The following is a 26,701-nucleotide window of genomic DNA, read 5'->3' as shown; positions in this document are numbered from 1 at the left end:
CATCTAACTTTCATTAAAACCTCAGTGCTCCGAACAGCACTCTACCCACAATAAACTCTTATTCCCAGACCACCTTTCCAAATATCCAGCCTTTCCCCTTGATATGAAAGCTCTTTCGGGGAGGCCCATTTCCCGCCTTTTGCGCTCTCCAATGCATGCCATCAGTGCCCTTTTCTTTGATCTCCATGTGTGGCCTACTTGTCTCGATCAAAAGGTTTTATGCCAAATTTTTGTTTAGGTGCAAAACACATGACATACGTACGATTACAAGTCCCGCTGTTACCTGCAGCAAAGGTTTTACACATAAATGTTCTGGGTAAGAAAAACTTTTTTTATTTGTGAATGGAACACCAGGGTGCGTCTCACTGTAGTGCGGCTTTTCATCTCGTAAAGAATGCAAAAAATAAAAAAACCTTCAGTAAAACACCAACACTAGATTACCGGGGTCTTTTTGCATTATTACGGAACATACATTTCTATGAACCTCATTGATTATGAAAGTCATGGACATTCCTCAAGTGTGCAAATGTTAGCTAGAAGCCATAGCAACCATCAAGGTTTATCTTAGACAATTAGATCACGTCTGATAAGTTAATATGATTGAGAAGATTTGCACCTCTGAGTATTGTTACCATCTTAATTGTGACCCATTTCTTTAGAGAAAATTGGTTCCCAATTAAGGTAAAAAACATAAAATAAATGATGAACTTCTGTTCTCTAACAGATACGAAAACAATAAAAAACAAACACCACTTTCTTTGAAAAAAAAGCAAGTCTTTAAATTAGAAGCAATCAGCAAGTTATGAAAACATTTTTTTTTTTTAACCCAGGATCCCCCCCTTTATATTTACCTTTGCTCTTACCTGCTCCGCTTCTTCCTTGCTCATGGCCAGAGCTAGCTGGAGCTGTAGTTCTTCTTCTCCGCTACTCTGTGGCCAGGCCTGCTCGGCTTCTGTTGCTGGATTGACCGTTGACGATGCTGAAGACGCTGTAAGGAAAAAACATTAACATTGTATAACGGTTGCAATAATAAGTTACCCCAAAGGGAAACTTTATCCTTCATGATTCACAGATGTGCCACGAAATAATTTTTTAAAGTGCATTCTATACTACGATATGTTACTAAGAGCAACTCTTCCACTCTTGAGAACTCTCGATACATATACAGAAATTGCACCAACATTATTCAAAATCAGCGCTGGACCATACGTCAACATCCCTGTCTGGACTGACTGACAGTTGCGGGGCCTTGTGCGTCATCGGGATTCCTGGCTCATCAACCAAGGACTCCCATCATCTGGCTGTGTATGACGGCTGGGCTAACCTGCAGTCAGGGTGCTTTGCCTGTGGCTGAGGAGTAACAGGGAGGTGTGTGACGAGGGTGTTCCTTTGTGTCCAAGTACCGTCAGCACCATTGTGCAATGTGGGGCTAGAGAGTCTGTGGGAGTGCAACCCAAATTATGTGGGTCCCACTGTGATGGTGGTCTGCTGACCAAGCCAGGCCAGTATACATAGAAAAAGGGACATAATGCATTTATTGGATTAATAAACATTAAGCACATGGCGGTGCATCAAAAGCCATCTTCTAGTTTCTCCATCAATTCCATGCCAGTACGATGGTAGACATACATCAACAATGCAGCCGTCGGTGCAACGAACATCCACCATACATTTTTAACCATAAGTTTCATTCTGTGTGGAGTTTATATATATTAAGGGCATGGATCCTTTATATATTATATATATTAAGGGGTAGGACCTCTGTCTTCAGCCTTTTACCTTTATGATAATGATCTAAGTGCATCAGTAAGAGCTATATTTATATGCTATAGGTTCTCCTTCAAATTATAAAATGTATAAAAGCAACAGCACTGGAAGGTTTTGAATAAAATTCTGCAGTACACGAACACGAGGTAATGAAGACAAAAACCAATGGAAGATCTACACAAAAATACTGGGATACAAACTGATGACTGGCGTTTTGGGAAGCCAGTGGTCAGAATACCATTGCCGAGAATCACATCATGGGTCAGGTAAGGAAACTTACCCTCCCCCTGCCCCCTAACCCTAACTTTACCCACTAATGCCTAACCCTACCTCCTGTACTTCGCTGCCTAAACCTAACCCCCCCTTCAAAAAGCACAACCCTAACCCTCCCTCCACCCCTAAACACATCCCCAAACTACTACATCTGTAACCGCAGTGCTATGTAGTGAAAAGGGCACAAAAAAGAAAGTGCCCAGGACTGCAGCCAGAAAACATTAATACTTTATAGGTTTGAAAAAGAAACAAAAGACATTCTGAGATTAGATAAGAGAGGTTAAAGATCTTTCTGCAGGGTGGGGCAAAAAAATAAAAAAGTTGCAATAAAAGACAAAAACACTGGAGCACAGTAATCAGTCTAGCACTGTAGGAGAACACAAAAATCATTAAAAATAAAAAAAATCTCTAACCCACACAAATTAGCAAATTAACCATACCAATAATGTCATCTAATTGCATTTATAATATAGCTTTCATTCAGCAGGTGAATTTGCCGTCCAGAGCGTAATAAACACTCATATTAATGATCAACTTCCTCTGCAGGCAACAAAAAAAAAAAAAAAACACACATTTACAGATGATGATCTCTTATCCCCTGAATGCCTTGTTACCGTAAGTTCAAACCTTTGTAACTACCTCTTATTACACAGTAATTAGGTAACTGCTCTGTAAAATGTAACACCATTAGTGCAGTGGCCCATCACAAATACCTCTTTAAGGGGTGTATACGCGCTTCGATTTTGCATATAGAAGCAAAATCATATAGAAAGATTTTTAAGACGCTTTCGATACACGTTCGATTCGCACTCCCGTTTTCTCTATATCGAAAAGAAATACAGATTTTGCAAGCAAGGAAATATCGAATTTGATCCAATAAATAGAACATGTACACCAGGCATGTCCAAACTATGGCCCTCCAGCTGTTGTGAAACTACAAGTCCCATCATTCCTTGCCACAGTTTTGCACGCACCCAGGACAGCAGGCCGAGATGGGCGTGGGGTGGCCCAATTAGCATATTGGAACGCCCAGTGTTTCATGGGTGTTCCCATGAGAATGCTGGGCATTCTCGTGCTAATGAGGCCGTGATGTGGGCACCGAGGGCGGGCTGCTGACATCACCGGATGTCAGCTGCCCGCCCACTTCCTTCTGAACGTGCATGCATATGTAAGGGTGTCTCAGAGAACACCGGCACAGCCACATCATTCGATGGCCGCCGACCATCGAATGATGTGGGTGAGCCCCTGCAGGCTGGATGATTATGTAAAACACCCATTGTGAAGGGCCGCACCTTGCGAATGGTGGGCCGGCGTACCGCCATTCGCAAGGCGGGGTTAGGTTGGCTCGCAAGGATGCAAAGTCGCATCTAAGAGAATCAACCAGAATAACCCACAAAGTGTAATGGGGCCTACGCATGGGGCGATTTCAGGACATTTTCCCCTGCACACAGACCCCCCACAAAGTAGTGAAGGCTTGTTGCCAGTGCCAGTCAGCAGCAGGAACATCACTACAATACACACACATGCAGCAGAGATATATAGGGGGGGGGGGGGGGCACACCAAAGGGAAGAAGCCACCGCCAAATGATATCTCCCAGAAAGGACCTTTCTGTGCGATCTCTTAAAAATAAATCTGGTAATATTTCCTAAAAGTCGATTTTGGGTGCCTTTAAAGTTGATCAGAATAGAATCCACATCCCCACATAATCATTCTGCTTTTGATGGTGCACTGGTTTCTACTTGAAATTCTAAGTGTGTTTTTTACCCTCAACAGATCAAAAATAGACTGAAAATGGACTCAAAAACCATATAAAAAGTATACAAAAGCATTCCGATTGGTCAACACAAGCCACCTTTACTGTATTCCCCACAAATCCCTTCATTCCTGGGCTAATTTACATATACAATGATTTATTAAAGCATTGCTGGGCATTTATAAAGCCATGGTTTATGCAACCAGTGCCCCACATGCTTCTATCCTAGGTTTTTCCCATCACATTGGAGGTTGGTATCCGGACTGATCTAATGCCTGGTACACACCAGGACGACTAGGGCCCGATCCCCTCAATCTAGATCCAATTCCAACCAATTGGATGTAGATTGTGTGGTGATTGGGCCCTTTTCTGTTCTGGTGTGGACCGATACCGATCCGATGTGCGGTCCCGCAGGTCGGTCGTTATTCAGATCCTACCTGCTGCAGGTAGGATCTGAATAACGACCATACTGCCGGGTGCGGGTCGCCATCGGATCGGACCCGCTCACGGTGCACATCGTGAGCAGCTCGTGCCCCCTCGCATCATCGTGAGCGGGTCTGAAGAAACACTGACGACCCGCTCACAATGTGCACCGTGAGCGGGTCGTCGTGGTGTGTACCCTACATTAGAATGACCGTAGATAGACAGTCATTTGGTCGACATGTTTCTTTTTTTGTGCTAAATTTCCAGCCGACAGGCGGTATTTCATGCCCTACCATCCACTAGGGCGTGGTGGGAGAATAAAACAGTGCGCTGAGCGCAGCGAGCCTTGCAAGGGGACGCGGTACACTTAGACGCCCTACAAACATTAAATACTCATGTCGACCTTTGGGCCCTGTCGACCTTGTGACTATCGACCAATAGTGGTCAACCATTTTGATTGTAGACCTAGACATTGTAGATGTTTTATACCATAACCATTGAGGTTTCAGACAATTCCACATAAATTTAATAAAAAAAAAATTGGTTTCTCGCGGTTCTATTGTAAATGGTGATTTTTGGTTAATTGTTTCTAGAACTAGGAAGTTCTATTTTCAAACCGACTGTTCGTAAACGAACTAATCCGATTGAGGTCTATGGTAAAGTACCGATGGTCTATTTGAAGTTCAATTTGTGTGCAAGTCAAATTTCTGTTTTGTTAGGGGATTTTTGCTTTTAGTAATACCGGGATTATTGAATACACCAAGCCACCTTAAAATAGACTAAAAACCAAAATCAAACTTCAGTAAATACAGCTCTAAGACCGGATGTACAGAACCATAGTTTTGACAGAAGAACAGAAGAATATGCATGAGGTTCTACACTAGCACTAGATAAGACGCGTCACATACACCAACACCAATGTTTTCAACAAGTTATTTTCACAGATTATACCACACAGATGTAGTACACATGGCAGATTTAGGGAAACTGCAAATGGTTTATGGTTTCTTACTAATGGAAACAGAACATGAACAATGAAAAAAGCACTGAACAGTTCAGAGATGAATCGGCAATCAGCCGGCCCACAGCAGTGAGGTGGAGGAGACGTGCGGCATTATTCACAGCCTGCATTTGTACTGCAATGGATCTAGTTTTTACAGGAATGTAGGAGTCTCTGCCATTCTGCATGTATTTACTATCCCTTACTGGAAGCAGCCATATATAGCAGACTCTCACATAGGGCCTGATTCAGAGCCGTTTGCTAGGCTGCCGAGAAAGCAGATAAAACGTTCGTTCCTTCCAAAAGGCCACCTCCACTCCCCGCATTTGTATGCAAGTGGATGTGACGGCATATTTAATGCTTTGCATAATGGCTTATGGAAGCAAAGCATCAGGTGCACAAAACAGTCATCAGAACAAGGTCATTGGGTCACCAGCAGGTTGTCCGACAAAAGGTCGACATGAGGTTTTTCAAAAATAATTTGAGCTGACGTGCCGACAGGCAGTATTTCATGCCCTACCATCCACTAGGGCGTGGCGGGAGAACAGCGTGCCGAGCACAGCGTGCCTGAAGCATGGCGAGCGCAGCGAACGGACGCGGTGCTACATTTCAGTGTCCATGTGAACTTTGTCGAAATTCGGGACAAAAAAAAATGTGAAAAACCCCATGTTGACCTTTTGACTGTCAACCTAACTCATGTCAACCTTCCTGTACGTCGACCTAGTGGTGTAGACCTTATGACTTTCTACCAACATTGTGGTGACCTAATGATCCATACCCAGAACAAGTCCCCGCAGCCGCGACACAGACGTGATCAGGCACTTCCCTACACTAGTGACGGAACCCTCTGCAGGATTACAGGATGATCATCTGCGGTTCCCCAACGCTCTATGCCCTGCATGCCTTCTCCGGAGATGAACGCAATGATGTGACTGGTACACTTATTGGTACGTACATGTAGAGGTCTGCGCTAGCTTCTCCTTAGTCTTTAGGGCATGTGCTCGTTCTTCCTTCAGCCGCTCGTCGTCCTTCAGTAGAGACACCAACTGCTTCGCCTTCTCTCGGACATTCACGCCTTGATCTTTCCCATCTCTATCCACGTACTGGAAATCTTTCAGTGTCTGAATGGCATAGATGTTTTCTTTGCACTGCTGTGCGACCCGCTCGGAGCCAGTCTTGATTAAATACTCCATTAGAGTCATAGCCTACAGAGAAATCAAACATAAAATATACCCAAACATCATTCAGATGAACAGTATTGAGAAAATACATTTCCATGGGTAGGGGGTCATTGGGTCGACCCAAATTAGGTGAACATGCATCGGGTCTACCACCACCACGGGTCAGAGCAAGTTTAACCCCTTTTACACCGTATGTAAATACAGGGTCTAAAGCAGGTTTGTGGTGTGAAAGCAGCATGATGAGAGGCAGGAAGGAGATAATCCCGGGACTGCAGGCTATGAATGGAGACCAGTCACAAGCTGCAGGATGCTGGGACTGTGCTAAGGGTAACACTAGGGTAGGGGGCCTGAGCATCAGTTGCTCCGGCTCATTACATATGCGCATATGTTTTGAATGGCTCATTACATATGTGCATATTTAATGAGCTGTCCCGCTCATTAACTAAGCACTGTGCTGGTCCCGCTCATTAAATATCCACGAAGCGGGACCAATAGTGCTCACTGTTGCCTGGGTACAAAAAAAAAAAACGGGTCTGAAACAGGTAGGACCCTGCTTTTTACCGTTTTAAAATACCAGTTATTTGAAAACGGTAAAATCACTCTGGACCTTTCAGACCGCACATATTACCTGCAAAATACCGGGTAATAAGTACGGTCTGAAAGGGGTATAAGTCGCCAATGGCAAGGTCGAAGTGAGTTTGTCACATTTTTTATTTCGAATGTCGACATGTTGTACCGCTGCGGTTACAAAAACCGTGAAAATGCATGTCGACCTTTTGACTGTCCACCGTGCCATTGTCTATCTAATGCTGGTGAGCCTTCCAAACAATTCAACCTTCAATGGTCAACCCAATGCATGTTGACCTAAATGGGGTCAAACTAATGACCGTATCCCCATTACCATGGTGTGTTCAAGGTATGGTCTACTATTTGGTAAGCAATAAAATAGTAGACTGGCAAAATGAGTTAAAAGAGAAAAAAAAACTATTAAAAAACAACAACGACAGGTGTTTGCAGCATATATAGTAGTTAATCAGGCGGTATATATTCATCATTTAGCCTACGGCAAGATGTCACAATATACAAACACACAGAAAACCATGAAAATAGACATTAAGCAGACGTGTGTTCTAGTGCCGGGATTACACAGGCACAGCTAGAACTTCGGAGATAACTGACTGGCCCTGTCACATTAACCAGACTGTGGCAAATGACTGCCGCTACATACATTCCCCCCAAAGCGGTTCCCATTATCAGCTGATCAGCCGTGCCATGAATAACGTGGTTTTACTCTGTGCTATGGGGAATAGTAGGAGAGTGGAGACAGACATATTATGTTCCCAAAATCAAATATGCCGAGAATGCAGCAGAACTTTGCATGCTGGAGTATAACACAAACACATGCATGGGGCGCATCATACACGATCTAGCGGATCTGGTTTGTGATATACTCAGAGACAGGCTGATATGTAGGATGGATGAACCAGGATCAGAGTCATGGTTTATGCATTGGGTTGGAAATTAAAGTACTGGGCCTGGGAAATGTGCGTACAGAATGAGGACATGAAGTTACTAGGCAGAGTACCAAGTATATCTAATGGGGCCTACACACGGAGCAGTTTCAGGGCATTTTCTAAGCGATCTGACTAGATCGCTTAGAACCTTTTTACTGGCCAGGGCCATTTGTAATGTAAAAAAATCCTTCGGGGGCCATATATAAAATATCTACTTAAAAATTCCGTCACCCGTCCCGTAGGCAGAATGACTCCACCCCACTATCCACTGCCAGCGCTGCCGCCGCTAATTAACTGGCTGCCAGAGAAGCAGTCGGGCATGTGGGCATGCCAGTCAGACTGGCTACAGGGGCCATTTATGGCCCGTGGGCCGGAGGTTCCCCACCCCAGGCTTAGAAAATGCCCATACATTGCTCAGTGTGTTGGGGCCATAGAGATGCGCATCTCCGCATGGACGCTATCGCCTGCCATTTACTATCCAGCATGCAGAATAAATCTACTTAAATCCCCAGTCAGGGCCAATGTTCTCAGCGGGGAACACTGGCCTGACAGATCGCTCAGCACACAGCAGTGACACATCTCTGCGTGCTGAGCAATCTAGCATCGGTCAGCAAAATCTCTGTGTGTAGGCCCCTTAGAAATGGTAGAGGCGCAGAATTACAATTATATAATTATTTGTTCAGATTGGTCTTCCGATTGGCTCTAGCTACTTTTTATTTATATGCAGTGTCAGATTAAGCCTTCGGGGGCCCCCTTGCACTTGTCATTACTGGCCACAAACTGCATGAGAGAATAGTATAATGTCAAAACACAGAGTAAAGACAGTATAAACTTGGTCAATGGGTAACTGCTTACTCTGTAGGAGACCTCACAGTGTCAGTGCTGCCTCTGATTAAAAACCCTCCCAAGACTAGGCTGCTGCTGCTGTCCTCCATGGGCCTGAGAAGCATGTAATGAGCTCCACCAATCAGAGCTCAGTATAAACCTCTCAGCCTCTGCCATCTTGTGCAAAGTGTCCTGGAACTTAGTCAACTCTCATTAATGTACTGCACACTTGTGCAGACAGTGTGCCTTGGCACCCCATGCTCAGCACTATTAATCATTGTCACATTGGCAGATAGGTGAAGTTGCAGCACTACCCCACTCCATGCATAAAACCTTTAGCAAAAAAAAAAAAAAAAAAGACCCCTTTTGCCCCTGCTTTAATCCGGCCCTGTTTAAATGCAGCAATACATCATAGAAAAAAACACAGAATTTGACGGCAGATAAGAACCACTTGGCCCATCTAGTCTGCCCCTTTTTTAAACATGTTATCTCAAACCATATTTGATCCTTATTTTTTGTAAGGATATCAATATGCCTATCCCAAGCATGTTTAAATTGTACTACTGTATTTGCCTCTACCACCTCTGATGGGAGGCTATTCCATCACTTGCTATTCTTCAAAAGTAAGACTATAGAATGAAACGCTGACTTTTACACCAAAGTAATTCTACTTTGACCTACAAGAAGTGAGAAAAAGAAAGCACAATATTTATAGCTATTTATCTATAGGGATGGGGAGCCTTTGCGTATAACTACACATCCCAGCATGCTCTGCAGAAGTTTTAGCATGGCCAAATAGCTAAACTGTAGCAGGGCATGCTGGGATGTGTAGCCCAACAGCTGGAGGACCAAAAGTTCCCCATCCCTGATTATTTATATCAACCGTGTCTAACATTCATTTGCAAGGTTTGTGTGTAATGTGGTCATGGTACTTTCCCAATAACGTACAGTAAGTGAAGAATTACTCACTAGTCATTTCCTCTCAGGGCTACGTTTTGGTTCCTAAACTAAAGCCCACAAGAATCAATGTCACTATACACAATAACATCTCCATTGTTCAGCAGAATCTAGAAGGTGTGACTATGGCGAAGGTTCTACCAGGTCACATGACACAGCAGCTCTACTGTACAAAGGACAAACCGCTTGGTCAAAGTCTATAGCATCAGGTGTAGATTCTCTTACTTTATAGACGTGTCTCCAGTTTTTCCCGTGGTCATTTAGTCGCTTCCAAATCATACTCATGATTTCAGAGAACGCCACAACATTGTAGGTGAGATCTGCAATCTCGGACATGAGAGAGCTGGATGGGCCCCATGGATCGTTTGAAGTGGCCTCCCTCACTTTGATTTCAGCTTCGGAGTAGTTGTGGACGATGTTTTTCATCTGGCGGCGCAGCGACGAGGTAGACATGTTGGTCAAATTAACGGTGGCAAAACGCACACAAAAAAAGAAAAGAAAAAAACACCTAATACTATTTTATAGTCTGCAGGGAAACCTTCTCAGGCTGAAGATTGCCTACAGCATCAGCAGAGAGCCAGCAGCTGGACAAATGGGGAAATAGCGTTGTTCAGGGCATCCAAGACGAAGAAGACTGCCTCCTGTTTCAAGTGGGCTAAGGTGTCCTGATAGACTTCCCAGCAATGTGCTCTCTGGGCATGGTGAGCGCACTACAGCAACATCTGAAAGACAGAAAGGAGGAGGATTTGTGAGTCGACATGAAAGAGATAGATGCAAATACACAGATGTACAGGCATAGCGATACATTACTATCAAAGTGTTTATATGGGGTCAATTTAATTAGGAGGAAGCTGGGTCCGGGATACGAATGCAATGCAAATTAGCTGTAAGAATGTAAGTCAATTTCAATATCTCACTGCAGTTTGCTGGTAAATAAAAAAATAAAAACATTGTTGTTGGGGGGGGTGGGGGGGGGGTGGGGGGGTTGTGCTCATCCTCTTCAGTAGGTGAAACGGAAAGCAAATCTTTATTTAAAAAAAAAAAAAAAGGTAAAATGTGCCATTGCAGAACCCCTGGTACACCTGTCCCAATGAATGATAATGCACTTGTTAGCATCCTTTAGAATGTAAGCTCTAACGAGCAGGGCCCTCTCGCTCCTCATGTGCAGGTGAGGAGGTCCTGCATTAATGGTAAAAGGTGTTCCTGAACTTGTAGGGCGGGGTCAATCCTTTTAAATGTGATTATTATGCGAAGGTGAATAATTGCAGCAGCGAGCGCACTTTACAGCGGTAGGAATCTGTTCCCTGGCCCATATGGCAGCAGACAATCTGTGTGAAGGGTGCAAGATCGGGTATCATTGTCGGCATTTAAAAGTCAAGGCAACAACAGCTCCCTCCTTTTGCCTTTAATAGGATTCCATAAATTATAGTTTCTAATAGCGTTGTCAAAATTTACATAAAACACATTTTTCTACACCCGAAAATGATGCAAAGATTTTAAATTTGCTGAACACTACTTGCTGGATACTACATAAGCCATGTACACACTAGCCGACTAGCGGCACCGTCGATTTAGAGACTTAACAATATCGCCTATCGATATCATTTCAATGGCGTCACTGGTTCACTGACAATATAGCGAGATTGAGCTGCATGCACAAACAGGGCAAGGGGGGGGGGGTGTTAACACTGGACTTTAAAAAAAAAAATCTTTTAAAAACTTGTGTAGTCTGTACAGGTCTTAACCCACCTCTAATAAAACACACAAATATAAAAAAAACAGAACACATACTAGACACCTTTTAACTGCCATTATTTTCCCCATGGCCACTAATAGTCTTCTATATATGATCTTGCTATTCCAGTTGCCACTTTTTGGAGTCTAGAGTGTGGTTTTCCCACTTTTTCATGTACTTTTTGTAGCAAAGTTGGGGGATTCAATTACGGATGAAGACATCTGCCGATGCCAATTGCCGCACTGTACAGCAAGCCAATATTGCACAAGGGTAGCGAGCACTCATGCACAAATTCAATGGATGAAGAAGAGATTGATCCGTGTGCTTCAGGCATCATGGGCAATGAACACCTTTCACCCAGATTTGAATGTCCAGTCATGTGGCGATGAAGGGGGTAACCGCCCAGCTCAATGCTCACTATAAATAAGCATCTTAAGTAAAAAATGTATTGAGAGATGAATATGAATGTACAATTGATGCACGAAGCAGCAGCACTATTGGGGTTATTGCGATTCACTCGGAAAGGCACAATCACTCTCTAATGGACAAAACCATGTGCACTGCAGGTGGGGCTGATGTAACATGTGCAGAGAGAGTTAGATTTGGGTGGGGTGTACTTCAAACTGATATCTATCTATATTGCAGTGTAAAAATAAAGCAGCCAGTATTTACCCAGCACAGAAACAATAAAACACCCAAATCTAACTCTCTCTGCACATGTTACATCAGCCCCACCTGCAGTGCACATGATTTTGTCCATTAGAGAGTGATTGTGCCTTTCCGAGTGAATCAGAATAACCCCCTATGTGCACACTGTAAAGAAGAATGTGAATGTTTAAAGTATTGAAGCAGACCTCTCAAATGTCTGAATGCCAAGTATGGCACTGCAGCTATGGAAAAGTAGAATGTCTAGATTTGACAGCTCCCATTCAACATCATAGGCAATAAACGCTGTGGTGGACCAAACGGCTGTTTCATCAGATGAAAACTGGCTGCTGCATTTTAAATAACTTTATGCACCTGTTACAGGCTGACATCACCTGGCACAGCACATTTTCTTGGTCACATGGTTTTCTGTCCTGTCTATAACCTTTGCACTTGTTACTGAAGACGATTGAATAAATCGGAACGTTGAACACATCTGGGAGTCTGGTATCCCTTATCCTAATACAGTCCAAGAGTGCCGCCTGTTGTTACAGCGCGCACGCACACACATACACACTTTTTTTTTTATAAAGAGGCACATTATTGTAAATGTGAAAGGTGTATTTGTTTTACAGATATGTTAGAGATAATACTCTGGCTCAGAATAGGAGGCCATATTAATTAAGAAATAGGCTTGAGGCCAAATACATTTCTATAGCCTGAACGAACATATGGGGGGGGGGGGGGGGTGAATATCTTCTGTGTCAGTGTATGAAGTTTATGTGAAAATATCCCATTTATAAAAAGTTAATGTAATGAACTGCAGATTGCGGTGTGCATCCAAGTTCAGAGGATACGTTGGTTCTTGTGATACATTAATTAATACTATTAGATAACACAAAAAGTGCAGACCTGGTGTCCCCAGCGGCTGATTACATATGTGAAATAGAACAAATCAGAGCAGTACAGCGTGTGTGTGTGTGTGTGTGTGTATATATGCATGTGTTGTTTGCGTGTCATGTTGCACATTTTCTGGATTATAACCAAGGCCTTTAACTGGTGAATACATATCTTTCTACATTAAGGTTCTGCCTGAGCCTACTGTAAGTTCCTGCTGTAACCTGTCAGCTGCAGGTAGGACTCACCCTTCTCACTTGTTTCCTGGGTGTCCTATGCTGAACCCAGATTTAAAGCTTTGCCTGCTGCCCTAACCATAAGTAATCGGTCAGGTGGAACCAGCTGCAGTCCCTGCGGGCCGGTGCTTCTGTAGCTGTACCATACACCCATAAGTAAGTGGTTCCAGGTGCCGGTGAGGAAGCCTAATGAACAGGGTGGCAGATGAATGGCAACCTGCCACACCCATGATTATGTCAGTAGGAGAAGATGGGTACATTTCTAGTCGCCTTTAGGCACACATTCATATAACAGGGATTGAGGAAGGGAAAAAACACAGTTTGCATTATCAACCTGTGGAGTAACGAACACACAAGCTTAGTCATTGAGAACAGAAAAAAAAAAAACCTCCTGACCTCGACTGTACACAGCATGACCTGATGTCAGGGGTCACACTGCACAGCCCTTCTCACGCCTCACCACCAGCAGGCTCCCACACCACCGCCCGGGTAAGTGCCAATGGTTTGGGGGGGGGCATCCCTACTGGGTACACACTGCCTTATATATATTTTGGTTGGATGGTCAATATCATCAGGTGGCGTGTGGCAGCAATATCTCTTAGAACAAATACGGTCAGACATATGGGCACATCATGCAGTGCATTGGCAGTCGCACTAAATCATTAGATAAATCAGATCAGCCGATTCTCTCTCAATTTAAAAAAAAATGCTCGAGCAGTAAAACTATCACAACTACAGGCAATAGACCAATAAAAAACACCCACGTGCCATCCCCTTTCACTGCAAAATTACTAATATTAATTATATAGAACACGCACATATTACACTGAGTATTTCAGCCAGTCACATCAGTCTCTGCCCCAGCGGAGCTTACAATCTATATTGCGTGAAATGTCAATACCTGCGCATGTGGACCCCCAATTACTAAACTGCTACGCTCGCCACTTTACCATTGCAAAAGTCCAAGTAGATCAGGCATTGCCAACCACGGTCCTCAAGGCACACCAACAGTGCAGGTTTTGTAGATATCCAGGCTTGAGCACAGGTGACTTAATTAGTATCTGAGGGATTCTGATTAAACCATCTGTGCTGAAGCCTGGATATCACTAACACCTGCACTGTTGGTGTGCCTTGAGGACCGTGGTTGGGAATGCCTGAAGTAGATGGTTACAGATGAAAAAAGTTAATAATAACAATAATAATATAAAATATATATATATATATATATATATATATATATATATATATATATATATATATATATATATATATATATATATGAATTAGAAAACACCCCCCCCCCCCCCCCCACACCAAACCCTCACATTGATATTTTCATGTGTAGATCTTCTGTCAGCATTGACCTAGACATGGTCAGCCATCCGGATACCATTTATGTATACATGCTTCCCAAGCTGACCAGTCAGAAAGGTTTAAAGGGATGTAACTGATAGGAAAGCAATGTGTTGAAATATTTGCTATTGGTAGTCGTTCCTTCCTTCCTTCCTTCCTTCCTACTGTGGTTTGCAAGAAAGATTAACAATGAACAGTAGCGTAATAAAGAAAACAATTTAAAAGTTGCTTAGGAGATTTTACTACAACGCTATGACCATATTTATATGTAGTTTCACATACAGAGACATGAATTCCACATTGAATACGGGGGGATTAACGAGCACCAGACTGAGACGATCCTACAAGGAACAGGCTACACCGAGCAGGCTGTGCCGTTGCCCTACAAATATAGAGAGTCACATATACATCATGTGTCCTACACACAGGGAGATGAGCGTCCTGAGCAATGCGCTGCTGAGTGATTGGTCAGGGCCAGTGTTCTTTTGTGAGAACACAGGCCCTGACGCCAGCAATTAGATTCATCCAGCATGCTGGATATTAAATCGCTAGGGCGATAGCATCGTGCAGGGATGCACATGGCTGCTACACATGGAGCGACATAGGGGCATTTTCTAAGCGTTCTAGTGAGATCGCTTAGAAAATGGCCAGTGATCGCTACGTGTTGTCCCATTAGTAAAGCATCTCTTTTTATGGGTCAGAAATAGGGTGTTGGGGGTTCTGAAACTGTGGAGTATTTGGAGTTTCGAGGAGGGAGCATGCACACATTATTCACAAGCCGTTGGAGTGCGATTCACTCATTCAAAAACTAGGGAACAGTATTTAAATGAGGCACACAGAGAAAAGAACGCTCGCCTACATACAATACGCCAAACCACATTACAGACTACTACTGGAAAACGTATGGGCATATTTACTAAAATGTGAGTTAATAGAAGTGGAGAGGTGCCAAAAGCCATCAGACTCCGGATAAATGACAGGTAGAATATTATGGGTTGGCAACTTATGGGATAAAAAAACTCCACTTTTATAAACCCACACTGCAGTAAAAATACTACTGAAATATTTCATTGTAGAACATTTTGTTATTTTTTTTATTTTGGCAGGACATACGCCGCAGAGAAGGCACAAGAGACGCAGGAGTTTCTCGTGATGAATCATAGTAATAGACTAATTGGTTGTGCCTGGAACTGCGGGGGTAAAGGCCAACCACACAATGCGTGGAAACCCCAGACCAATATCACATAGATGCCCTTTGTCCATCTACCAATGGTAAACATGGAAATCAGATAAAACGGGTCCCTCCCACATACACACAGCGAAGTATGTGGGAGGTTTAAACGCACAGTAATTCAGGACAACATCTACAGGATGAACTTTAGATATAATTAGAAGATATTACGGTACTTATGTATTATCTGGGCGTCCGATTATTGCATTGCATCGCATGCAATATAGTGGCATACAATGCAATGCAATTTTTCAATGTAAAGACCCAATTTTTAATTGTATAGTCAACCATGGGTGATTTCATACCCCCACTATCCAACTACGCATGGAGTTGATTTTATATAGTGTGGCAAGCGCAATAAAAAATCAGGTCTTTACAATGAAAAATCGCATTGCATTGCATGCCTTAAGTAGTGGCATTCAATGAAAAAAAAATCGGGAGCCCAGATAATACATAAGTACCGATATTACTTCCTATATACTTTCAAGGATTCTGTTTGTTAAACAGGTGTTAAAAAGGGGTTCGGGTACAGAAAGGGTCTGCAATTAAATATTCCTAAATGATAAAGCCCAAGGCCAACACCCCTTTAAACCCTCATTAATGGGGCTAAATCGCATGTCGCAGCAGGCATCTCCCACTGCGTAGTGTATTGGGGCTACATGTATGAGGACACCTCTGCAAGAGGTCATAACAATTCCTTTAATCATTATTCATTTATAGGAGAGAATTTAATTTGTGATGGGAACCCCCCAACAAAAAGGTATTCAATTGTTTTGCAGAAAGGCACGAGTGCCACATGTGTCCATTACTAATGGTGTTCATTGTAAATCAGCTAAACCCATGCGAAGTAGAGGGTAGTGCACCCAAGGCCAAGCATTTTGCTACCTACTTCCTAAAATGGGAATGTGGTCAGCAACCCAGCGTTTAGGATGAGACGTTCAGTATACGGACGCCAGCATCCAGACTGCTATAAGGATACTGGCACAGGATCCCTGAACAGCATCAGGATGCAGATGCTGGAATACAGACAGCCTGATTAGGGAGCTGGTAGGCACTAGCAGGGGGCGGGACATAGGGTTAGGCAGTAACGGGGAGGGTATGGTTAGGCTGCTAAATGCAGAGGCGTAGGGAGGGCGGAGCCACCGGAGCTCATGCTCCGGGCGGCGATTGGTGGAATGGCGCCGCCGGCCCGCCCTCCCTCCCTCCGCAAATCATCCCTGCATGTTTCCCATACACCAACTGTGGGCAGCGTGTGCCGGCGGCGGCGCCTGCCCTTCCCGGCGCCTGACTCCTGCCCCATTTCTGACACTTTTTTTTTTTTACTTTAGCTGCCTTCCGCCGCCACCCGAAAGAATTCACCAGCCGAGCACAGAGCTGCCCGGCTGTATTCAGTGTCAGGGAGGACACTGCAGCAGCACCAGCACTAGACTAGATCCCGACTCCAGGCTATTTTAAATCTTGCGCTGCAGCAGTCACCTGCCGGGTCCGCGAACCAATCAGAGCTCGTTAGCGCTCCGGCAGCCAATCAGGAGTGGGGTCTCCTGATTGGCTGCCGGGCCACAAGCGAGCTCTGATTGGTTCGCGGACCCAGCAGGTGACTGCAGCAGCGCAAGATTTAAAATAGCCGGGAGTAGGGATCTAGTGCTGCTGCTGCAGTGTCCTCCCTGACACTGAATGAATGCAGCCTGGCAGCTCTCTGCCCGGCTGTGAAGACTTTAGCAGGCAGTGCAGTAATCCCTCCCAGAGGCTCCGCTGGGTACAGACCAGGCATCCTGCAAATAATAATGAACTTTGGAGCATTCACTGCGCGTCTGGAGGCGGCAACGCAGATATGTCTGCATAGCGCAAGTGCTGGAGCGAGCTGCACACACTCGCCGCCCATCACTGGGGAAAGGATCTGGGCTCACAGCGGATTTATGATATATCTGGAATTATGCGGTGACTGGGCTGCTTTTTTCTTCTTGGGATTTACACAGAGGATCGGCGCTGGGCTCGGTAACCCCTGGCATAGAACTCTGTAAGAAAGTCTGGTGAGTGCCCTGTCCTTGGATGGATGGATGGATGGATGGATGGATGGATGGATGGATGTATGTATGTATGTATGTATGTATGTATGTATGTATGTATGTATGTATGTATGTATGTATGTCTAGATATATATATAGATAAATAAAGTGCAGTGCTGTATTTGTCTTACCAAAATGCCAGGGGGGGGGGGGGGGGGGGGAACGTCACATTGTCTTATATAGCGCAGCAGATTCCGTTACAGTTTCTTATATAGCGCAGCAGATTCCGTTACAGCGTCCTATATAGCGCATCAGATTCCGTTACAGTGTCTTATATAGCGCAGCAGATTCCGTTACAGCGTCCTATATAGCGCATCAGATTCCGTTACAGTGTCTTATATAGCGCAGCAGATTCCATTACAGCGTCTTATATAGCGCAGCAGATTCCATTACAGCGTCTTATATAGCGCAGCAGATTCCGTTACAGCGTCTTATACATCGCAGCAGATTCCGTTACGGCACCTTATATAGCGCAGTAGATTCCGTTACAGCGTCTTATATAGCGCATCAGATTTCGTTACAGCGTCTTATATAGCGCAGCAGATTCCGTTACAGCGTCTTATATAGCGCAGCAGATTCCGTTACAGCGTCTTATATAGCGCAGCAGATTCCGTTACAGTGTCTTATATAGCGCAGCAGATTCCGTTACAGCGTCTTATATAGCGCGGCAGATTCCGTTACAGTGTCTTATATATAGTGCAGCAGATTCCGTTACAGCGTCTTATATATAGTGCAGCAGATTCCGTTACAGCATCTTATATAGAGCAGCAGATTCCGTTACAGCATCTTATATAGAGCAGCAGATTCCGTTACAGTGTCTTATATATTTCAAATGTAACATGCCAACACAAGTTAGCCATGCCCCCAATTCATTACCGGGAGGAGGGGGGCGCGAAATATGCCCTTGCTCCGGGCACCATGGCACCTAGCTACACCGCTGGCTAAATGGGAGGGAACAGGGGGTAGGGGTAGAGGGTTAGGTTGCTTACAGTGCCCCTGTTGGGATTCTATGCATCAGTACACAAGAGTAAGTTTCTAGATGCAACCAAGACTTTCAACAATAGTAGACCCCGAGCCAAATGTAATAGGGTGTGAGACTCAGAATGAGATTTTGGGAGAGTTTTCACATTTTTCTTTTAAAAGCAGCAATCATTTATACACAAGGAGAAAAAAAAAAAAATGATTTTGCCATGTAATTAATTGCCGCTTTAAAAAGAAAAAAAAAAAATGGGCAAACTCTACCAAAAGCTCTCACTTTCTGATTCACACACACACACACACCCTATAACATTCGGCCCTTTACATTAAATTGTAATTTGAAAAATTATAATAATAAAATAAATAGATGAAATCATGATACAATTCTGGCACAAATTAGCACCTGCAGCAAACATTTCGCTTATATATCCTACTTTCCACATTTACAAAATAAGCAACAGCAACCTAATTGCCTATTAAACAAAAGGTACACCTCTATATAAAAAAAACACCCTAAAGCCCAACTAGTTTCATTGTGAGAACATTATGCTGAATAACAGCACTGAAGAAAAATAAAAACCCATGTTCCATTTGGCCAGTTTGATCTAGCAGACTTCCCACATGCTACATTACAGCTACACCAGGAATTCAGGCCAGCAACAACTGAAAGATGGTAATGGGAAAATGAGGAGGTGGGAGACAGCTGTCCATAGCAACTCCGGGAAAAGGAGCATAGGAAGTAAAAATAGTATTACATTTAATTACTAAACCCAGATTGCATTACAATACAATGATTAACTAGATCATCTCTTTGTTTGTAGATCTATAAAGATAATCTTCCCGTATCCTCATTCCTGGTCTCTCTCTACAGAGGGTTCTTCTGGTAGCTGCCGTACAAAGGAAGTAACTGCCTAAAAGCATCTTCTATTCCGTGCAAGAAAAACCATACACTACTGTTCAATATGGGAAACAGTGGGGGGGGGGGATTCAATTGATTTGAGCGCAAGCAAAGAGGCGGTAGATGTGAGCTGGGCTTTGGGGCTAGGCATGAGTGCTGGTACTTAGCACTGGGCTGTCTACAAACCTCTGGCCAAACCAGGACAATGAGAACACTTCCTGTTAATCTCGGCCTATCACGATAAAGCCCACCAACTATTCCCAAGCCTTTGAAAATGGGCATTGTACGGTGGGCCTGTTGGCAGGAGCGTACCCCTGGTATGCCTGTACATTGCTCACATACATTATCATGTTGGCTCTGCTGCACAGCCAATGGTCGATAGATCTGCAAATACACCAGGCCGCCTGGTAGCGCATACAGGCGGTCGGACTTGCTGCAGAGATCACCAGTAACCGACACCCTCAACTGAGTAATATCATTTAAATGCTCACCTGCCCAGTTGTGATGGTAGGAACGCACTTACAAATCACCAGGTATGTCGGCAGATCAGCTGATACTTCATGTACCCAGCATTAGTGTAGTGGTCAAAAGACACTTGCAGCCCGATACACTTGTTAATCATGCAGGCACAATGAAGTATAATTTAGAGGGATACTTATGGATGACCGCGGTAAGAATACAGAAGCCGGCAACCTGAGGGACGGACTGCAACAGGGGTTAGGCAAGTTTACTTACCTTCCTCCTGCCCCCCAACCCTCCTTTCCCGGCAGCCTAACCCTACAAACCTGTACCACGCCACCTAACCCCCCCCCCTTCTAGGTGCCTAACCCTCCTTCCCCACAGCCTACCTTTAACCTTCCCAACCCCCCCAAGAGCCGCCTTCCTCCTTTTGCCTAAATCAACCCCTCTATCTTCAGGGTAATGCTAACCCACCCCGGTTAGTCACTGTTTGGCACCCCAGTTGTCAGGACGCGTAACTCATCTCAGTTACGGACAGAGAATATAAAATAAATAAATAAAAAAAAAAACTACTGAGAGGTCTAGAAACCTTTGCATTTCTAGAGGTCATTAAGAGAAAAGTAGCCAGATACTATCCAAAAATACTTCAATAAATGTGGTTTGTGTTCTGTGTGATACAGTCATGCTGCATTGCATGCACAAAACTAACCGCAGGTTAGTATGCATCTATGCCACTGGCTTGGACACACAGCCAACACCATTAGCAGTATGCACCCGTGCCAGTCCTATCTGGTGCAAAGAGCCTGAAAAGAAACACTGCATATTCCCATCCTATGGAATGCCCTTCCATGCACAATTAGACTCTCCGCTAGCCTCCAAACTTTCAAGCGTTCCCTGAAAACTCACCTCTTCAGGCAAGCCTATCATATTTAAGTTCTACATGCATAACCCTCCGAGGCACTTATGTATTATATAGCTTCCCTTCTGGACTTGTAACTTGTTGGGACTGCTATGCTATTACTGGTGCCTGTCCTTGTGTTTCCCTCCTATATCCCTATAGATTGTAAGCTTGCAGCAGGGCCCTCCTACCTCCATGTCTGTCTGTTGTTACCCAGTTTGTTTTATCACTGTTTACTATTGTAAAGCGCAACGGAATCTGTTGCGCTATATAAGAAACTGCAAATAAATAAATAAATAAAATATTCCACAATCCCTTTAGCGCACCCTGTGTAAAATTGGCCTACATAAAGACACGCCTTCATCTACAAGTAGAGATGCAGCCGAGAGCCCAAGTCCTATGTATGCAGATGCTGTATGAATTGGATAATGCAAGAGTTGGGCTCTTGTGTATATACCCTATGTGGAAGAAAGTCATTGGACACCCTGGTTTAACTCTGAAATAATGGCATCTTCCTGACAAAGTGAATATGGACTCTTCCTACACGTATAAATATGGAAGCAAGCGTCGTAGCAGATGATTTGCTGATAAAATGAAAGACACGAGACGCACTCGGTTATCATGGTCGAGCTGCGGCTCACAAGCCTCTGATCACAAAAACCAACACACGACAGAGACTTCGTTGGTGTAAGGAGCGGAAAAACTGGACGGTGGAGCAATGAAAACAAGTCCTATGGAGCGATGAATCACGCTTTACATTGTTGAGAGTGTGGATATGGTGATTGAATGGAGAACGCTTGTTACCCGAATGTGTAGTGCCAACAGTAAAATTTGGGAGGTGGAGGCATCATGTTCTGGGGTTGTTTCTGCTGGCATGGCGTGGGCCCACTCGTACAGGTGCATGGGAACATGACATCGGCCACATAACGAGATATTCTGGATAACAACTATATGTTACCTACGTTGTGGTGTTTCTATGGGAACAAGGATTGTGTGTACAAGGACGACAATGCGACGTGTCATGTTTCGAGGGCTACAAAAAGTGGTATGATGAAAATCGTGTCACCCGACTAGCGTGGCCTGTGCAAAGCCCTGATTTGAACCCCATAGAACATCTGTGGGACGAACTTGAGCGCAGGTTGCGGTAGCGATCACCTCGCCCTACTACACTACCACAGTTGGTGACGGTACTGCAGGAGGAATGGCACAATATCCCCCTATGTGTGCTACACGAACTTGTGGAAAGTTTACCACGACGAGTAGCTGCTGTTATTTCTGCAAAAGGTGGACCAACCCCCTATTGATTGTATATAAACGCATGGTTTCCGTTGACATGTGGTGTCCAATGACTTTCTTCCATGTAGTGTAGATGCCTCCTGCTGGGTTCTGCGAGTCGCTGCTGCACCTGAAGACACGGCACTGGACCATCTGCAGAAACCTTGGCCATCTGACCAACCCTCAGGTAACTAGTGATGGCTGTGTTTTCACTCTGCAAGGGTTCAAGGATGCCGCCACTGGCCTCGGCTTGCCCAGAAAGGTAGGGCTGACGAACTGACACTGGAATCCGCAGATCATCCACGCTGTGGCTTAGGAGGTACCACGACCATTGCCACAGGCAGGTCTTGCAAGCATCGCAATGTACAAAAGGTTGTGTACATCCCTGAATTAGAGTTGTGCAAGACCCCGCTTCACCTAAACTTGAGTACACCCATCTCTTGTGCAAACGCAGTGTAAAAACACAAAGATACATTTGAGAATCGACGTTGCATTCTGCACCTATATCGGAGAATGGGAGTATACAATAAAGCAGCAAGTAGTGTACCTGATAAATTCACAATTACAATATACAATTTGCTCAGACTCACAATAGAGGATTGCAGTAGTGTGAGAGAATGCAGCTGCAGAATTAATATGTTCAGACGATAGGGGTATCGTTAACATCCCGTGGGAGCGTTCATCATTAACGATATAGTGGGTACATATTGAAAGAAATGCTAGATAATATCCTTGGCTAAAACCGCATAGTATCCACCCAACTTAAACTATAAGCACGATAATATCCTTAATGATAATGTTATCATGTATTTCGGATAGTGCGTGCCCAGCATCTTTTACCAGGGATTAAGATGATATGTAATGTAACACTGTGCTCAAATAGCTACACAACACCTGCACCCATTTGTATCAATAAAGACATTTAGTGGTCGTGGCTACCTGGTTCATGGATTTCCGCAGTCTTGGCTACATACACCTGGCCTGCTGAAGGAAGACAGATGGTGCTGTATGTAACCTTTTGTAATGTACGTGCAGTATATCTTTCCAATTTAGTAGTTACATATCAACTGCTGCAAAGTTCCTCTACATGGCCGTACTTTCCATCCATTGAGATTTAGTGCTGGACAGTAACGTGTTGGTTGTGTAGGCCTAAAGGTGCAAACTGATGTGCACAATTACACACAGGAGAAGGAATTCCATAGAATATTAATGCGCAAAAAAACACAGGGAAAGAAATGTCCTGTACCTGCCAGTAATATGCCAAATAAAATACTAGGAACTTACTTCCAGCTGCTCTGCCCCAATAGGCAACAATCACCAACACAAAAATGTTGACTAATATTTATATTCATAATAATTATGTATATATTGTGCATCAAGAGAGACATATGCTTTAGGAGAAAACATAGGAAACCACAATAAAGAAGATATAAGACTTTAAAACAAGTCGGATCTGTTTGGTCAGAAACGGCCGCCGATTGTCCAATTCACGGCCGTTCTACGACAATCTGCTGATTTGCAGACTTTCCAACACTCGGTACATTGAATACAGACTGTTGAGTTCCTGTCAGAAGGAATGAAAAACAACCCGGATTCCGACTGCTGGGCCTTTGACGGTTGGAATCCGGGATTGAATACTCACAGTAGACTATAATAAGACAATTACAATTGTCCTAAATCAAACAGACTTTGGGCAGTTTGGAAGTACCATTACCCCCTTTTCTGGAAGCCTATCCTATATCCAAGAGAACGTGTATGGAAGTACATCAAACAGGTAAAGGTTATGGTTGCAATGTGGGGCAGTTAGGCCCTAGTGGGAAGGGTTAGAGTCAGGCTAAGGGGGGTATTCAATGTTAGGGTCACGGCAGTCGAGCTTGCTCGACCGCCGCGACCCAGTCCCGTTCTCGGTCAGCTCGACCGAGAACACGCAGGCGGGATTCAATGTCCCGCCTGCCGGGGAGCGAAAGGGGGGCGTGGCCGCGAGTTGCGCCCGGGAAGAGGCGAGCTGCAGCCGGCAGCTCGTCACTTCCCGGCAGAACGAGCCCGACAGCTAGTGATGTCGGGCTCGTTCTGCCGAGATACCCTGCTCAATGCTGTCGGGGAAGAAAGCATTGAATAGGGCCCGGCGGGCATCTCCCCCGATGGGAGGTGCTCGCCGGAGATTGAATATCCCCCTAAGTGTAAGTATACTCCCCTGAACCCTGTCAGGATTCCCTCCTTCCTGATGCCAGCGTCAGTATTGTAAAAGGGTCCACACCACGTGGAAGATGGGAGGGACTAAACTCATCCTTACCATTATACAGTTCCTGATAGTGTGTGAGGACAATAGCTTACCAGCAGACTATGAATTCATTATAAAAAGCACAATGACAAATAAAAGGTAGCAAATACACTTACAACACAGTACATTACTTTCGCTCACCAATGAAAAATGAAATGTGCACTTACCTTTCCAATGAACGGATGCATCCTATGATGTTAATGAGAACACATCCTACATCATCATACAATGCCTACAGTCTGGGGGGGTGCAGGAGAGTCCGACCTCTTCACACTGTTAAAATTTGGTCAATAATCCAGATAAAAGAGTTTTTTTTCCTTTTTCCAAAAGTCATGAAGAAACCGACAAATAGTAAATACAGGTTACTTGCTCTGGAACATGAAAGGCTGACGGCTCCTTGTGAATCTTGTGTCAATGCCTACAAGTAAAAAGCAAAACAGATGTATAATGTTTAAAGATGTATCACAACATATTAGAAAGGTGTCAGAATGATCCTTTACACACTAGACGATACGCTGATAAGAGCGATATCAGCGGATCTCCCGGACATACGATATAGTGCATACACGCTGAACAATATCGTGCAGTGACGTCACCCAGGCCCTTACTTTAACATGAAGCCATTGCCGATCTAGTCAACACTGACCTGCATGTACAGAGGACAGTAGTCATCGTTAATGTCCCAGAGGAGCGCACATCGTTAAGTATATTGAGCGCACACTGGACAATACATATTTTTAGTTTAGATCGGTAGATCATCTAGAGCAGTGGTTCTCAATCTCGGTCCGCAGTGCCCCCCCAACAGTTCACATTTTCCAGGTCTCCACACAGAAAATCACAAGTGAAGTAATTAGCCCCACCTGTGGATCTTTTAAAATGTGTCAGTGAATAATGAGTGCACCTGTCGGGAGACCTGGAAAATCCTTTGAGAATCCTGAGGACCAAGAGGCAGATTTATTTAACTTGGTGAATTGATAATGTGGCTGGTACTTTATCACCGACCAATCAGCTAGCCATTGTGTAGTTACAGGCATGGGTTAAAAAAATGATAGGGAGGAGCCGATTGGCCGGTGATAAAGTACCAGCCACTTTATCACTTCACCAAACTTAATAAATCTGCCCCCGAGGGTGAGAACCACTGGTCCAGAGTGTATGGGGACGACATATTAAGCCTGGTAAAGTGATAAAGTGGAAGGTTATAACACACCAGCCAATAGGATGTGTTTGAAAAAATAGCAGTTAGGAGTTGACTGGCTGGCGCAGTGTCACCTTCCACTTTATCACTTCACCGGGATTAATACATCTGCCCCTTTGTTTTTTTACTCACAGTTACTATTTGGCATGCATAACTGTTTTAGGCCACAATCGAATCAGTAGTAAAGATCATAGAAACAAGTTTAGTTCTGAGAATGGCCATGTTCGTTTCATAGCGGTTTAAATGTTATCTTATAATTCAGCAATAATGAACGTCATCTATAACTGTTGTGCTTTTAGCTGAAATACTGCTTAGATTTTAATAATTCTCCACCGCAATAACATGTGAGTGCTGGTAGGTGTTTCAGCTGGAGAAAAACCAGTGCAGCTACACGGCTACAATGCAGGAACAGTAGGTTGCCCATAAAAGGTTGGATGAATTTCTATTTAAATGCTGGTATCAGTGTACATAAAAATGACAAAAAGCATACATTTATTTCAAAATATATTGGGCTAGATTATTACGCTTCAAAATAGAATGAAGTGGAGAAGTGAAGTTCCTAACTGTCGGGTTATTGGCTGTGTCTGAAATATGACAGGAGCTGATTGGCTAGTAGTTTATCACTCTACATTATAACTTTTTGAAGATTAGGACATTTGGCCCTAATGCCCCATACACACTAGAGGATATTGTAAAACATCGCTCAGAAAGGTGCTTTCTGGTAACAACCCCTCCCATACGATAACATGAAGGTCAATTTGGCTATATAGCCAAATGACCCGCATGTTCAGCGGATCCCGGTGAGGCACTAACCGATATCATTTACAGATATCGTTCAGTGTGTCCACTCAATATCGTCC

The 26,701-nt window shown here is 44.1% G+C and overlaps 1 protein-coding gene across 8 annotated transcripts in view; it reads right to left on the bottom strand.

The window, feature by feature from the left end:
- LOC146042478 (epsin-1-like) overlaps positions 1–26,701 on the bottom strand; it is a 91,248-nt gene that overhangs the window by 55,535 nt on the left and 9,012 nt on the right. For all 8 annotated transcript variants that reach the window (XM_083162473.1, XM_083162474.1, XM_083162477.1 and 5 more), the window contains exons 2-5: positions 24,814–25,064; positions 9,920–10,416; positions 6,173–6,422; positions 852–988 (exon numbers count right to left, since the gene is read on the bottom strand). In XM_083162473.1, the coding sequence (XP_083018599.1) occupies positions 852–988; positions 6,173–6,422; positions 9,920–10,147 (615 nt within the window). In that variant the 5' untranslated portion in view covers positions 10,148–10,416; positions 24,814–25,064. The remainder of the gene's footprint in view (positions 1–851; positions 989–6,172; positions 6,423–9,919; positions 10,417–24,813; positions 25,065–26,701) is intronic.

This window comes from Crinia signifera, chromosome 19 (assembly GCF_055691185.1).
Source record: "Crinia signifera chromosome 19, ASM5569118v1, whole genome shotgun sequence".
Lineage (NCBI taxonomy): Eukaryota > Metazoa > Chordata > Amphibia > Anura > Myobatrachidae > Crinia > Crinia signifera.
The sequence above is the reverse complement of the archived record's forward strand: the minus strand, read 5'-3'. Positions and strand labels throughout refer to the sequence as shown.